Source organism: Nicotiana sylvestris, chromosome 9 (assembly GCF_000393655.2).
Source record: "Nicotiana sylvestris chromosome 9, ASM39365v2, whole genome shotgun sequence".
NCBI lineage: Eukaryota > Viridiplantae > Streptophyta > Magnoliopsida > Solanales > Solanaceae > Nicotiana > Nicotiana sylvestris.
The window spans coordinates 60,691,028-60,704,890 of NC_091065.1; the positions used below are offsets into that span (position 1 = coordinate 60,691,028).

Sequence of the window (13,863 nt, forward strand, 5' to 3'; positions counted from 1 at the left end):
CCAATGTCCTAACATAGTTCATACCAGCTAGTAAGCATAAGGAAAAGAACGGGCAGCACATAGAATGTTTTCTCACAACTTTCACAAGACAAAGCTCACACAGGCAAGTGTACCACTACACAAATATCAACCGCATGAATTCCCCCCTCAGGCCATCACAAACTATCATAAATTAATCCCTGACATAACCCACCTTGTCTCACCACGTGTTCAATAATAAAGCAAGTGCCCACCTTGTCTCACCACACGTGCAATATAATGTTCTAACCTTGTCTCGCCACATGCGCAAATCCATATATATATATATATATATATATATATATATATATATATATATATATATATATATATATACACCTTATCACGCCGCATGTGCAAATATCAACAGTAACAATAGCATAGCAAAAACCTCGTGCAACCCAATAACAAGTACAACAGCAACAATGATAATAAATACAAGAGTGCGGCAAGTAAAATAACTCATGAACTTTAAATCACAAAGAAATGGTAGAACTAATTCACAAGGAATAATCACAGTAGAGAATGCTAGGCGAAATTAGAATAGCTTAACAAGAGAGAAATAATATGTAGCAACGATCCCATGATATATAGTTCAACAACAAGGGAGCTAACACGAGTCAAATAATTCCAAATGAGGACATGTCAACTAAAATGTAGGATATCTAAACTTCTCTTAAGTTTGGGCAATTACGGAGAATATACAACAAACTCAATTAAGGATAAGCAATAGAAAGATAATCATAACCTTAATTAAGACTAAACAATTACAAGATGAGATAATAATAATAATTCCAAATAAATATAAGCAGTTATGAAAAGATAGCATGACAATAGATAAGGTAAAAAATCTTCAGTTAAGTCAAATAAGAGTCAAATAGGCAATAAGAGTGAATCATAAAGCAATTAATTCCAATTAAAGTATGTAGAGATGAAACTAGTAAATAGGAAACTCAATCATATCAAGAACAACTTTATACTCAGTGAATATAATGACCTAAGAACCCTAAAAGGCCAACTTTCCATAAATAAATCCGAGCACGCACTCGTCACCTCGCGTACATAGACTACAATTAGCATAGGAGACTCGAATCCTAAGGGGTAGTTCCCCCACATAAGGTTAGGCAAGATACTTACCTCAAAGAAGACAAACCGATACTCAAAAATAAACTTCTCGGGTGAAATGACCTCCGTACGGCTCAAATCTAACCAAAGTAACTTCAAAGCAAAAATAAAACTCATAAGAAACTATTCCAGATCATAAAGTTTTAATCTTTATCAAAATCTAAAAATCGACCCAAAAGTCGACTCCCGGCTCGCACCTCAGAAATCTGACAAATTTTACAAAATCCGAACACCCATTCCGATATGAGTTCAACTATACAAAAATTATCAAATTCCGATACCATTTCGTCCTTCAAATCATGATTTTTCATTTTGAAATTTTTCTTCAAAAACCTCCATTTTTCTCAACTCAAAACACAAATTAAATGATAAAAATAAAGATAAAATCATAGAATATAATAAATTCTAGGTGAAGAATACTTACTCAATCGATTTGCTTGAAAAATCCACAAAGAATCGCTCAAACCGAGCTCTACAAGTCAAGATATGATAAAAATGGCCTAACCCTCGATTTGAAGATCTTATATTCTGCCCAGGTCCTTATGCAGACGCGGAGGAGGAATCGCATTCGCGAAGGAGAAAAATAAGGCTTCGAAGAAAAGCCCATCGTGAATGCGAAGAAGGGAGAACTATAACCTACGCGAACATATAGGGGTACACGCGAACGCGAAGAGTAATGACCACCAGTGCTCCGAGCCTGGTTTCTACTACATGAACGCGGAAGGGAGGACGCAAACGCGAAGAGGGAAAAATGCAAACCTTCGGGAACGGGGGAGGATGAATGTGAACGCGAAGAAGAAATATCAGGTGGTCAGCATAAACACTTCGTGAACGCGAAAGGCACTTCGCGATCGCGAAGAAGAACACCAAAAGAAAGAAACAGCAGTTCAAAATAGGAGGAAAATGACCCGTAGCCCACCCGAAACACACTCGAAGCCCCTGGGACCCTGTCTAACCACACAAACAAGTTCTATAACATAACATGGACTCGCTCGGCGTCTCAAATCATATCAAACAATGCCGAAAATGCAAATCACGCCATGAATCGAACTTATGAACTTCCAAATCTTCTAACTTCTAAAACTCGTGCTAAAACCTATCAAATCAAACCGAAATGAAGCCAAATTTTACAGACAATTCCCAAATGACATAACGGAGCTTTTCCAACTCTCGGAATTACATTCCGACCCCGATATCACAAAAGTCAACTATTGGTCAAACTTCTCCATCTTCTAAACTTTAAATTTTCCAACTTTCACCGAAATGTTTCAAATTATCCTACGGACCTCCAAATCCAAATTGGATGCGCGTCTAAGTCCAAAATTACCATATAAAGCTGTGAGATCATCCAAAATCCATTTCGGAGCCATTTACACAAAAGTCAAAATTCCGGTCAATTCTTCCCGCTTAAACTTCCAAAATAGAAATCTTTCTTGAAATTTGACTCTGAATCATCCAGTAATAGAATTCGACCATGCACGTAATTCAATACACATAGCCAAAGTTGTTCAAGACCTTATGCCGCCAAATGGAGCTTAAATTCTCAAAACGACCGGCCGGGTCGTTACAGTAACATAACTTTGGCAAGGCACCCCCACACTTTCAAATATTTCAAATCAGGGGGATAGACTTTCCACAACTCATAAGGAGTTTTACATGTTTTCTTATAGGAAATCCTATTTTGTAAATGACAGGCAGATAATATGGCTTCACCCCAAAGATTATCCGAAGCACCAGAACTAATAAGCATGCTATTCATCATTTCCTTTAAGGTCCTATTTTTTTGTTTCCTCTATACCATTTGATTGTGGAGAATATGGTGGAGTTATCTCGTGAATTATGCCTTCTTTCTCACAATAATTATTTAACAAAATAAATTCATCACCTCTATCGGATCTAGCTCTTTTGATTTTCTTATCCAATTGATTTTCTACTTCAGATATAAATTAAAAACTTATCAAAAGCTTCATCTTTATTTCTCAACAAATAAACTTTTTTATATTTAGAAAAATCGTCTATAAAAGTCACATAATGTTTTTCCCTCCTCTAGTCATAGTTTGTTTTAAGTCTCCTAAATCAGTATGGATTAAACTTAATAATTCAGATTCTCTAAATAATGAAGCACATGATTTCTTAGTTTGTTTAGCTTCGGCACAAACTTCACACTTATTTCAAATATTAACCTTCGGAATGCATTTTCTTAATATAAGATAAACTAGTATGTCCTAATCTAGCATGCCATAAATTAAAAGAATCAATCAAGTAAGCAGATGAACTAGCGTTTTCATTCATAATGTTGAGTACAAACAATCCATGATTACGATAACCCTTACCAACAAAATTATTATTCTTGTTCAATACGACCTTATCAGATTCAAAAGAAACCTTCAGCCCTACTTATCCTAATAATCCCACAAAGACCAAATTGTCTCGGATACTAGGAACATGTAACACGTTATTCAATGCCAAAGTTTTTCCAGATGTGAGTTTGAGAAGATTTACCTTTTCCAAGAACTTGAGTAGTTCTTGAGTCATCAAGATATATAACCTCTTCTCCTTCCTCAACTTGGGAGTCAGACACAAAGTCTTTTTTGTTAGCACATATGTGCCTAGTGACACCCGAATCTAATACCCAATCTTTGACATTGGCCACAAGGTTTACTTGGGAAACAACTGCGACAATTATGTCATCCGCTTTGGCTTCAGTTAAATTTACTTTAATTCCCAGCCCCCTTCCAGCATTGAGCAGCATGATGGACAGGTTTACCTTACACAAAGCAGTTGCCTTTTTTCTTGAACGTTTGATTGTTGGTTTTGGGCTTATAACCATTTTTTCATACCTGTTTGACGACCCGGCTAGTCGTCTTAAGAATTTACGCCCCAATCCTCCATTAATTGCTTTCCCCAAGTTTATTTCTGCTATTTTGACTTGCCGGGATGTTCGGTTTTGAGTTTCGGAGAGTTTTGGGACACTTAGTCCCTAAATGAGAGCTTAAGTGTTGGAAAGTTGACCATAGTCGGAATAGTGTAAAGACCACCTCGGAATGGAAATACGATGGTTTTGTTAGCTCCATTGGGTGATTTTGGGCTTAGGGGCGTGTTCGGATTGTATTTTGGAGGTCCATAGCTAATTTAGGCTTGAAATGCCAAAAGTTGAATTTTTGAAGTTTCCGGTTCGATAGTGAGATATTGATCCGAGTGTCAGAATGGAATTCCGGAAGTTGGAGTAGCTCTATAGTGTTTAATGTGATGTGTGTACAAAATTTCAGGTCATTCGGACGGGTTTGATAGACTTTTTGATCGAAAGCGTATTTTTAGACTTTTTGGAATTCTTAGGCTTAAATCCGATGAAAAATAGGTGTTTTGATGTTTTTTTGAGCGTTAGGAAGGTTGGAACAAGTTTGAATGATGTTTTAGGATTGGTTGTCAGGGTTAGTTGAGGTCCCGTGGACCTCGGGTGTGTTTCGGAAGCTCAACGGGTCATTTTTGAAACTTAGGAATTTCAGAAAAATGTTGCAACAGTCAGTTCTGGTTTCCTTCTTCGTGTTCGGGAGTGGGGTCTTGCATTCGCAAAGAGGAGCTGGGGCTGTTGAGGAATTTATGCTTCGCGTTCGCGAAGTGTCTTATACCTACGCGTTCGTGAAGTGTCTCCCGCGTTCGCGAAGCTGGGATTTTTATACCTACGGGTTCGCGATGGTGTTCCTGCGTTCGCGTAGGAGGAGGAAGTGTGGCATCGCATTCGCGACCTGGGCATCGTGTTCACGATGAAGAAATCTTGGCCCAAGTGAATTTGTGCTTCACGAACGCGAGGGGCCTTCCGCGTTCGCGAAGAAGGAAATACCTGGGAAGAATATAAAATTTCAAAATCGAGGGTTTAGCCATTTTTATCAAAACTTAAGCTTTGGAGCTCGGATTTAAGCGAGATTTTGAGGGATTTTCAGAGATATCGATTGGGTAACGATTCTTAACCCCTTTTTGCTTGTAATCCATTAATCCAAACATGAATTCATCATTTAATTTCGAAATTTGTATGAAAATTTGGGGAAAGTTCTTAGACCGAAAATTCGAGTTTTGATTGGGGATTTGACATTGGATTTGGATAATTTTGGTATGATTAGACTCGTGGAAATGTGAGGATTCTAGATTTACCCGATTCCGAGACGTGGTCCTGAGGGGCATTTTGGTCATTTTACCTAATTTCGCGTATTAGCTTAGAATATCTTTGTAGAATCAATTATTTGAAGTGTTATTTACGTTATGAAATTGAATTGAATAGATTTGGGCCATTTGGAGTCGAGTAATCGTGGCAAGGGCGTGGTTTCAGATTGATTATTGAGCCGGTTCAAGGTAAGTGGCTTGTCTAACCTTGTGTGGGGGACCTTCCCCTTAGGATTTGGTATATTTGATATTTGAAATGCCTTGTACGTGAAGTGACGAGTGCGTACTTGGGCTAATTATTGAAAATCTGATTTTCTTTAAGTAATTTCAATTGTGTTCCTTTCCCTGTTTCATTTTACTAGTAATTTAAACCTGTTGTTAGCTTAGAAAAAGCATGTCTAATTAACTTAACTGTTTAGTTGCTTAAACTGCCTTAATTGAATTATGTGAAGCATGTTAGGTTAGAATTTCCTGTTTACTTGGTATAAAATTGAGTATAATTGAGTATTCTTGTGTTGCTGCTGTGTGTTTTACTTTGGGACTATGGGACGGCATCCCGGGAGATCCCCTGTACGTATTTATGATTTGAACTGAGGTGCGGGATACTGAGAGATCCCTGGCACATATATTGAGGATACCAAGAGATCCTCGGGATACCAAGAGATCCCTAGCACATATTGAGGATACCGAGAGATCCTCGGGATACCAAGAGATCCCTAGCATATATTGAGGATATCGAGAGATCCTCGGGATATCAAGAGATCTCTGGCATATATTGAGGGTACTAAGAGATCCTCGGGATACTGAGAGATCCCCGGTTATTTCCTTGGGATTGTTTTGCCTCTGTTTCAGTCATTGAATTCCTTGTTTTTCCTGTATTAGATTCTTATCGTTAGTTTTCAACTGTACTACTTATTTTATACTGTCATGTCTTATACTCTTTATTTTATCTCAGTAGGGCCCTGACCTTCCTCGTCACTACCCAACTAAGGTTAGGCTTGGCACTTACTAAGTACCGTTGTGGTGTACTCATGACCCTTCTGTGCATGTTTTTCATGTGCAAATCTAGGTACTGCGACTCAACCCTATTACCCGTGAGGCGAGGCGATTGCTCTAGAGACTTTGAGGTACATCTACCGCATCCGCAGATCAAGGAGTCCCTTTCTATTCTAGTTGTAAACATTTTCCCTTCTGTATTTCTTTTCCTTGTTAGATATTCCGGAGTTAGACATTGTAGATATCCAAAAGCTTGTGGTTCCGTGAGTTTTTGGTTTTGGGATAGTGTACTTGATTCTGAGAATGTTGTGTTGTATATGCCGAGCGACATTTTAACTATTGTTTTCATTCAGTTATTTTGGCTTTTGATTATTTATTCCGCAAGTTTCGTTTATGTTTCGCATTTGTTAGGCTTACCTAATCGTAGAGACTATGTGCCGTCACGATGGTTCACGGAAGACAAACCGGGGTCGTGACAACCTGTTATTTGATTTGTTCTACCGCTTATTGTCCTCCACAAGGTTGGCTCTTGTAGCAATCTTCTTTCCTTTGTCAGCAACAGCTTGCTTGCGATTGGTATTTTCAATTATAATATGCTTGACCACGTCCTTCAGTGGCAATTGCTTGTGTTTTCAATTGTTGTTTATAGTCACTCCAAAATTTGGGAAGTTTTTCTATAAGTATACCAGCAACAAAATGTTCGGGCAGAGAGATATCTTTAGATTTTAGATCTTCAATTAGCTTGTGATATTAGTTGATTTGTGCAGTTATATCCTTGTCCTCCGTCATCTCCCACTTGTATTAGTTTCCAATTACAAACTATTGTTTAGTAGCATCTTCAACGGTGTACTTTGTTATCATTTACTCCCAGATTTCTTTTGCCTCATTGTAGGAAACGTAGACATCGAACAATTCGTTAGAAAGAGTAAAAATTATTGTATGTCTACATACATTATTAGCATGAACCCAATGATCCATCTGAGTGGAAGTTGCTTCAGTTGGCTTAGGATCAATAAGTGTAAAAACAACTCCATGCATATCCAAAATAGAATATACGCGTTCCTATCAGCGCTTAAAATTATCTCCACCAAAAACCTCAACTTTTGAAACATTAGGAAAAGTTTGGCATAGGTAATTGGTGATGGAATAGCAACAGAAACACTAGGTGCGACGGATGTAGTAGCATCAATAGCAACATTAGCAGCATTATTCTCCATAGTAACAACGTGAAAATATCCTTAAGATTGTTGAAAAAATATTAGATTATGGAGAATAAGATTTAGCTTGAGGCATGTCAAAGACATTGTCCTTAAGTTTATTTCACCCACACCGTAATAAATAAAATTAGGCGTATCCCCCAGGATTCAACAAGCTCTCTAGTATAACTAGGAGAAGAAATAACAAAGATTAATGAGAAGAAAATCCAACAGAAAAGAAAAGGGAAGAAAAGTTTTAACTTTGTTTTTCACTACTTTCAAAAGATGAAAAACAACAAAGTATATATAGTCCAAAAACTTCACAATCTGATAGAACAAAACTTCCAAGCCATAAGACTTTTCAGTTACAATACGTTAACAAACAAAGGTAAGCCATAAAGGCTTTTCAGTTACAATACATTAATAAACAAAAGTAAGCCATAAAGGCTTTTCAGTTGCAATATGTTAACAACACAAAAGTAACGTATAAGAATTATCATTTAATTGTCAGATTTTGTTTGTCAAAGAATGAATTCAAAATTATCAAATTAGTTTTACAAATATATTTAAAATAATTATTATAATAATTACTCATTAATATAATAGTAAGAAAATGGATCTAGACATAGTTTTAGAATATTTCTTTTTTGAGATATCAAAAGTATTTTTCTATCAAGAAAAATATAGAGAGATGGAGAGAGAGAGAGATAAGGGTGCTTGAGTTGTAATGGGTATGGTCCTTAGCCTCCTTGAAAAGCTAGCTATAGAAGACAAGCAAGAGCTTTTTCTATGATAAGATCTTTCGATAGTGCAAAAACGACTATTGAAAAGGAGTTTCTGGTTCAGCATGAAGCTCGATGATGGCTGATATCAAAGAGTTAGTGAGAATATGATCCAGTTGGCGTTGGGGTCAGGGTCAAAGGAAAAAGATTTGTTGGACCTATGGCCAACGCGCCACCGGTCCACGAAGGCCTTAATCACTTCGAGATGGCACCGTCACTTCGAATAATTGGTTATCACGATATCAAATCCACCAGCTACGATACCAAGAGTGCCAGAATTTTCTTAGGTCCGAACTCCCTCGTGTCACATCCCTATTGGTACACTTGACAAGTTCGAGTTTTTATCACATACATATGTAGATTTTGAGGGATTATTAATTGTCTTTCAAAATGGACTTTGAATACTTTAGCAATAAAGAATGTATTTTACAAAAGGAATAAAAATATTGCAAAATTGGATTTTAAGTAAAGATGTTAATCGGGCCGAGCCGGCCCACTAACAATTCGATTTTATCTGGTTTCGCCCGAGTCAGCGGTCCGATAAGGGGTGGGACGGATTGGCTAGGGTAGTAGATTGTGTCGGACGGGGTCGGCTCTTTTTTGGTTATCAGTGCATCAAAATTCGGCTAGCCCGGTAACCCGTTCAAGGGTTTTAACACTGTCCTGGTCCAGCCAGGTTTAATTGTAAAAAAAATTTCATTAAATTATGACTGTTGCCAATGATCAAAATAAAAAATGACCGTTGGGCAACGGTCATTTTTTTGCACTTTTAACCATTTCGCCCTATACCCTTACTAAAATAGCCCCTCCACCCCTTATAATTAATAAATTATATTTTTAACCTTTTAAAAATACCTAGTCTTTCTGCACGTACGTTGCACGTGTACATTAATTATTTAATATGTTGCGGAATATTGTGGGTTAACTAGCACACAATCTCACACAAACAAATAGAGAAGAAAAATCAACACAAGGATTTAACGAGGTTCGGCTAAGCCTAATCCTCGAGGCAAAAGAAGAGAAAGTTTTCCACTATGAATGAGAAGAAAAGCACAATACAATCTATAGAATCCCCAACTATAACCCTTATATATAGATCCCAAAAGGTCTCAAACCTATAAGAGAAAGGTTTTCCAATTTGACAAGGACTATAGGTTTTCCTTTCCCAAATCTATTAGGACAATGGGTTTTCCTAAACCTATAAGGACTATGGGTTTCCTAAAAAATACAGGGAAATAATTCAAGCCACAAATAATAAATCTTCCCCTTGGCTTGAATTCTCTTCATCAACAGGAACAACGTCTCTCTACCTTGCCCTCGGCCCTCGCAAGGGCTCTATCCATTTCCGCACACATCAACCAAGTCTAGGCAACGCCTAAACTTGTTAAGAGACTCAACCTCTTCATCCATAGCACTAATCCGTCGATTTGGTTCTGTACTCTGAATAGCTTCTGAGTAGCTATAACACTCAAATGCATCAACGGTCTCTGCAACTGCCAAAGCAAATCCCACTGGATTTGTATATCCAAGAAGATTCACATCAACTACGTTTGGAAACCTTTGCGGTCAGTTGATCACTCTCTTCTCTTTGCATGTTGCAATGCTATATGGTTGTTGTTGCGCAGGTGCATCAACATTATCTTCTTGATCAATATTTTGCACCTCCTCCACTTCCTCTACTTTAGAAATACTGGGCTGAGCTAGTGGAGATTCAATTTCTAGCTCTATGCGGTCACTGACACCTCGATCTGTTTCTGCTATTGCCTTCTCTCTTTGGCTGTCCAGTGAGGCAGATTCATTGAATGTTACATCCATACTGATAATTAGCCCTGAAGTCTTTTGATCTGTGCACCACAACTTATAACTTTTAACTCCAGTTGCATACCCTAGAAATATGCACTTCTTTGCCCTCGGTTCAAGTTTTCCATCCCTCACATGAGCATAAGCAGGACAACCAAATATCCTTAAATTTGAATAATCAGCAGGCGAACCGGACCATACCTCAAAAGGAGTTTTGAATTCAATAGCTGTGGATGGAGATTTATTGACCAAATAACAAGTTGTATTGATTGCTTCAGCCCAAAAATCTTTGCTAACACATGAGTGTGAAAGCATGCGTCGTGCCCTATCACAAAGCGTTCTATTCATACATTCAGCAACACCATTTTGTTGTGGTGTTCCGACACAAGTGCGGTGTCTCACTATGCTCTCCCTGTTGCAGAAATTATCAAACTCAGAATTGCAAAATTCTAACCCATTGTCAGTTCGAAGATGCTTAACTTTTCTTTCCGTCTGCCTCCCAACCATCGTCTTCCATTTAACAAATGTCGAAAATGCCTCATCTTTTGTTTTCAGAAAATACACCCACACCATTCTTGAGTAATCATCAATCAAAGTCATAAAATACCTGGCACCACTCTTGGAGGGAATTCTGTTTGGACCCCACAAGTCAGAGTGTATATAATCTAACTTGTCTCTGGTCTTGTGCTCGGCCTTCTTGATGAACTTTACACTTTCCTGCTTACCAAACACACAATGCTCACAAAAATTCAAAACTTGATTTTTGTACCCATTCAGCAAATTCTGCTTACTCAACAAAGACAATCCATTATCACCCATATGGCCAAGTCGCAAGTGCCACAACTTTTTTTTTAAAACTGAAACATATATAATAAACAAGATCAATTCAAAACCAAATACGATAAATAAAGCAATACAACAGCTTTTGTACATAATCAACATTGAACATCATTGCCAATCATAGCAAACTAACCAATTACAGAAACAAGGCATAGCCATCATAGCTCATAATTAAGCCAAGGTGTTCATCAGTTTCCACTCTTGAATGGAATGGCTCTTATGATAACCTGGTGGTACAAGGCAGCAAGTGCAGCTCCAATGAATGGTCCCACCCAGAAAATCTAATGGTCATCCCATGCTTGATCTCTGTTGTAGATAATGGCAGCACCTAGGCTTCTAGCAGGATTAATGCATGTGCCTATGATTGGGATAGTGGCTAAGTGAACTAAGAACACTGCAAATCCAATTGGGAGAGGTGCCAAAATAGGGACATGGGAGTCTCTAGCATTTCTCTTAGCATCAGTAGCAGAGAAGACTGTATAGACAAGAACAAAAGTGCCAACAATCTCAGCACCAAGGCCATCGCCTTTGGTATAATCATTATTCACAACATTGGCACCTCCACCCTTAACCTGATACAAAGATGGCTGGAACCCTTTGACAACACCAGCACCACAGATTGCACCAAGGCATTGCATCACAATGTAGAACACTGCCCTTGTTAGGGACAATTTTCTTGCCAGAAACAAACCAAATGTCACAGCAGGGTTAATGTGTCCACCTGAGATACCAGCAGTACAGTACACAAGGGCAAAAATCATACCACCAAAAGCCCAAACAATACCTTGAACACCAACAGTACTACATTTGCTGTTAGCCCTAGAGTAACCCATGACAGTCAAGACAGTGATGTAAAGGAACAAGAAAGTAGGCATAAATTCACCAATCCCAGCTCTCCAAAAGGACCAAGAATGGAGCTCACCAGGCTCAAACAATGGTGCTGGTGGTGGTTCCTTATAGTCTTTGCTCTGTGATGAGGTCCCTAATGGCTGCCTTTCTGAATACTTGTTTGCTCCTACCTTCACATCCTCTTCTTTCCCCTCCATTCTTAGCTTCTAGATTTCTTCAATAGAATGCAACAGAATACAGCTTTTGCTTTTCTTTGTGATTTGCAAGTGCCACAACTGAGACTAATTCAGATCACTTTTTCCAGAAGTTACAGCAGCTTCCCCTTCAACTACATTGGCCTGAAGATGATACAATTTAAAATGTAGTTTACCCTTCATGAGTACCATGGAGCCTTTACACATTTTAAGTATTATATTCTCTGAGTGAAATTTATACCCTTGATCATCCAAAGAACATGCCAACACTCAATGTTTCTGATAATTCCGTTGAACATTCTCAATTTGATGTTACCAACCCCCTCTACTGGTAATGGATTATTATCTCCCATATAGACAGTCCCACTCATTTGTTTGTAAGTTGCAAACCAATTCTTGTGTGGACACATGTGGAAAGTAGTACCAGAATCAAGAACACAAGAATTGCCCATGACTAGAACTCACAGCACAAACTTCCCCTACATAATCACTATCATCAGAATTATTGCCAATGTCAACAATATTTGCCGAATTATCTATTTTCTGCTTCCCTATTTTCTCCTTCAGCTTAGGACAATATCTCTTTAGTGACCTTGCTCCCCACACTCATAATAGTTTTGCTTCCTTGCTCTAGACTTTGATCTTGCGGTTAACTTTTTCCTGTTAAAGTCCTTTTGTTGTGTTCTTTCTCTAATCACAAGACCCTCGCCCTCAATTTTGTTGTCTGGAAAGATCTTTTTCAACTCTTTAGATTTTAGTGCATTACTAACATCTTCTAGTGAAATGTTATCTTTCCCATATAGCAGTGTATCGGCAAAAGTATCATAAGACTGTGATAAAGAACATAACATAATCAAGGCCTGATCCTCACTCTCAATTTTGTTATCCACATTCTTCATGTCCATTATAATTGAATTAAACTCATCAAGGTGAGTTTTAACAGGTGTACCTTCGTTTATACGGAGATTGTATAACCTCTTTTTTAGGTAGAGGCGGTTTGTCAGCGATTTCTTAGAATACAGATCTTCCAGCTTCTTCCATGCCGTTGTTGCAGAAGTTTCTTCAGCAATTTCCCGAAGAACATTATCTGTAACGCTCATGAAGATCGCACTCAAAGCCCTCTCCTTCAGGTCTTCCTTCTTTGTATCTTTCATATCTTCAAGAAAATCCTCATCAATTGCTTTCTATAATCCTTGTAACACCAGGGATGATTTCATCCTAATCTTCCATAGACTGAAACTAGAACCTCCATCAAATTTCTCTACTTCGTACTTTGTTGAAGATGATGAAGACATCTTAACCCTAAATTATGTGTAGAAACCCGAACCTTGCTCTGATACCAATTGTTGTGGAATATCATGGGTTAACTAGCACACAATCTCACACAAAGCAAATAGAGAAGAAAAATCAACACAAGGATTTAACGAGGTTCGGCTGAGACTAATCCTCGGGGCAAAAGAAGAGAGAGTTTTCCACTATGAATGGGAAGAAAAGCACAATACAATCTATAGAATCCCCAACTACAACCCCTATATATAGATCCCAAAAGGTCCCAAACCTATAAGAGAAAGGTTTTCCAATTTGACAAGGACTATAGGTTTTCCTTTCCCAAATTTATTAGGACAATGGATTTTCCTAAACCTATAGGGACTATGAGTTTCCTAAAAAATATGCTAAAAATAGTTAATGCGTACATATTTGAAAAATATTTGATTTATATACAAATTAAAGTCAATATGGCAAAAGATAAACTCCTTGGGCATTAATAAGAACTTCTCATAAAAGCAGCTATAAGAGAGAAATTTTGAGGCTTGGATTTCTGTTGATTGTGGTGGTATGTGAAGTAACCGGACAAGGTATAGGATAGCAGATATACAGGAGTTGAAATGTTATCGCGTAAAGGAC

General features: G+C 37.9%; 1 protein-coding gene across 1 annotated transcript; it reads right to left on the bottom strand.

Moving 5' to 3' along the window:
- Positions 1 to 10,956: 10,956 nt before the first annotated feature.
- LOC104229079 (aquaporin PIP1-1-like) lies at positions 10,957 to 11,995 on the bottom strand. Its single transcript, XM_070156131.1, has one exon. The coding sequence runs from the start codon at positions 11,959 to 11,961 to the stop codon at positions 11,197 to 11,199; it is 765 nt and encodes a 254-aa protein (XP_070012232.1). The 5' UTR covers positions 11,962 to 11,995; the 3' UTR covers positions 10,957 to 11,196.
- Positions 11,996 to 13,863: the final 1,868 nt, after the last annotated feature.

Coding starts and splice junctions, on each gene's coding strand:
- LOC104229079 (XM_070156131.1), bottom strand. CDS start 11,961: ATGGAGGGGAAAGAAGAGGATGTGAAGGTAGGAGCAAACAAGTATTCA.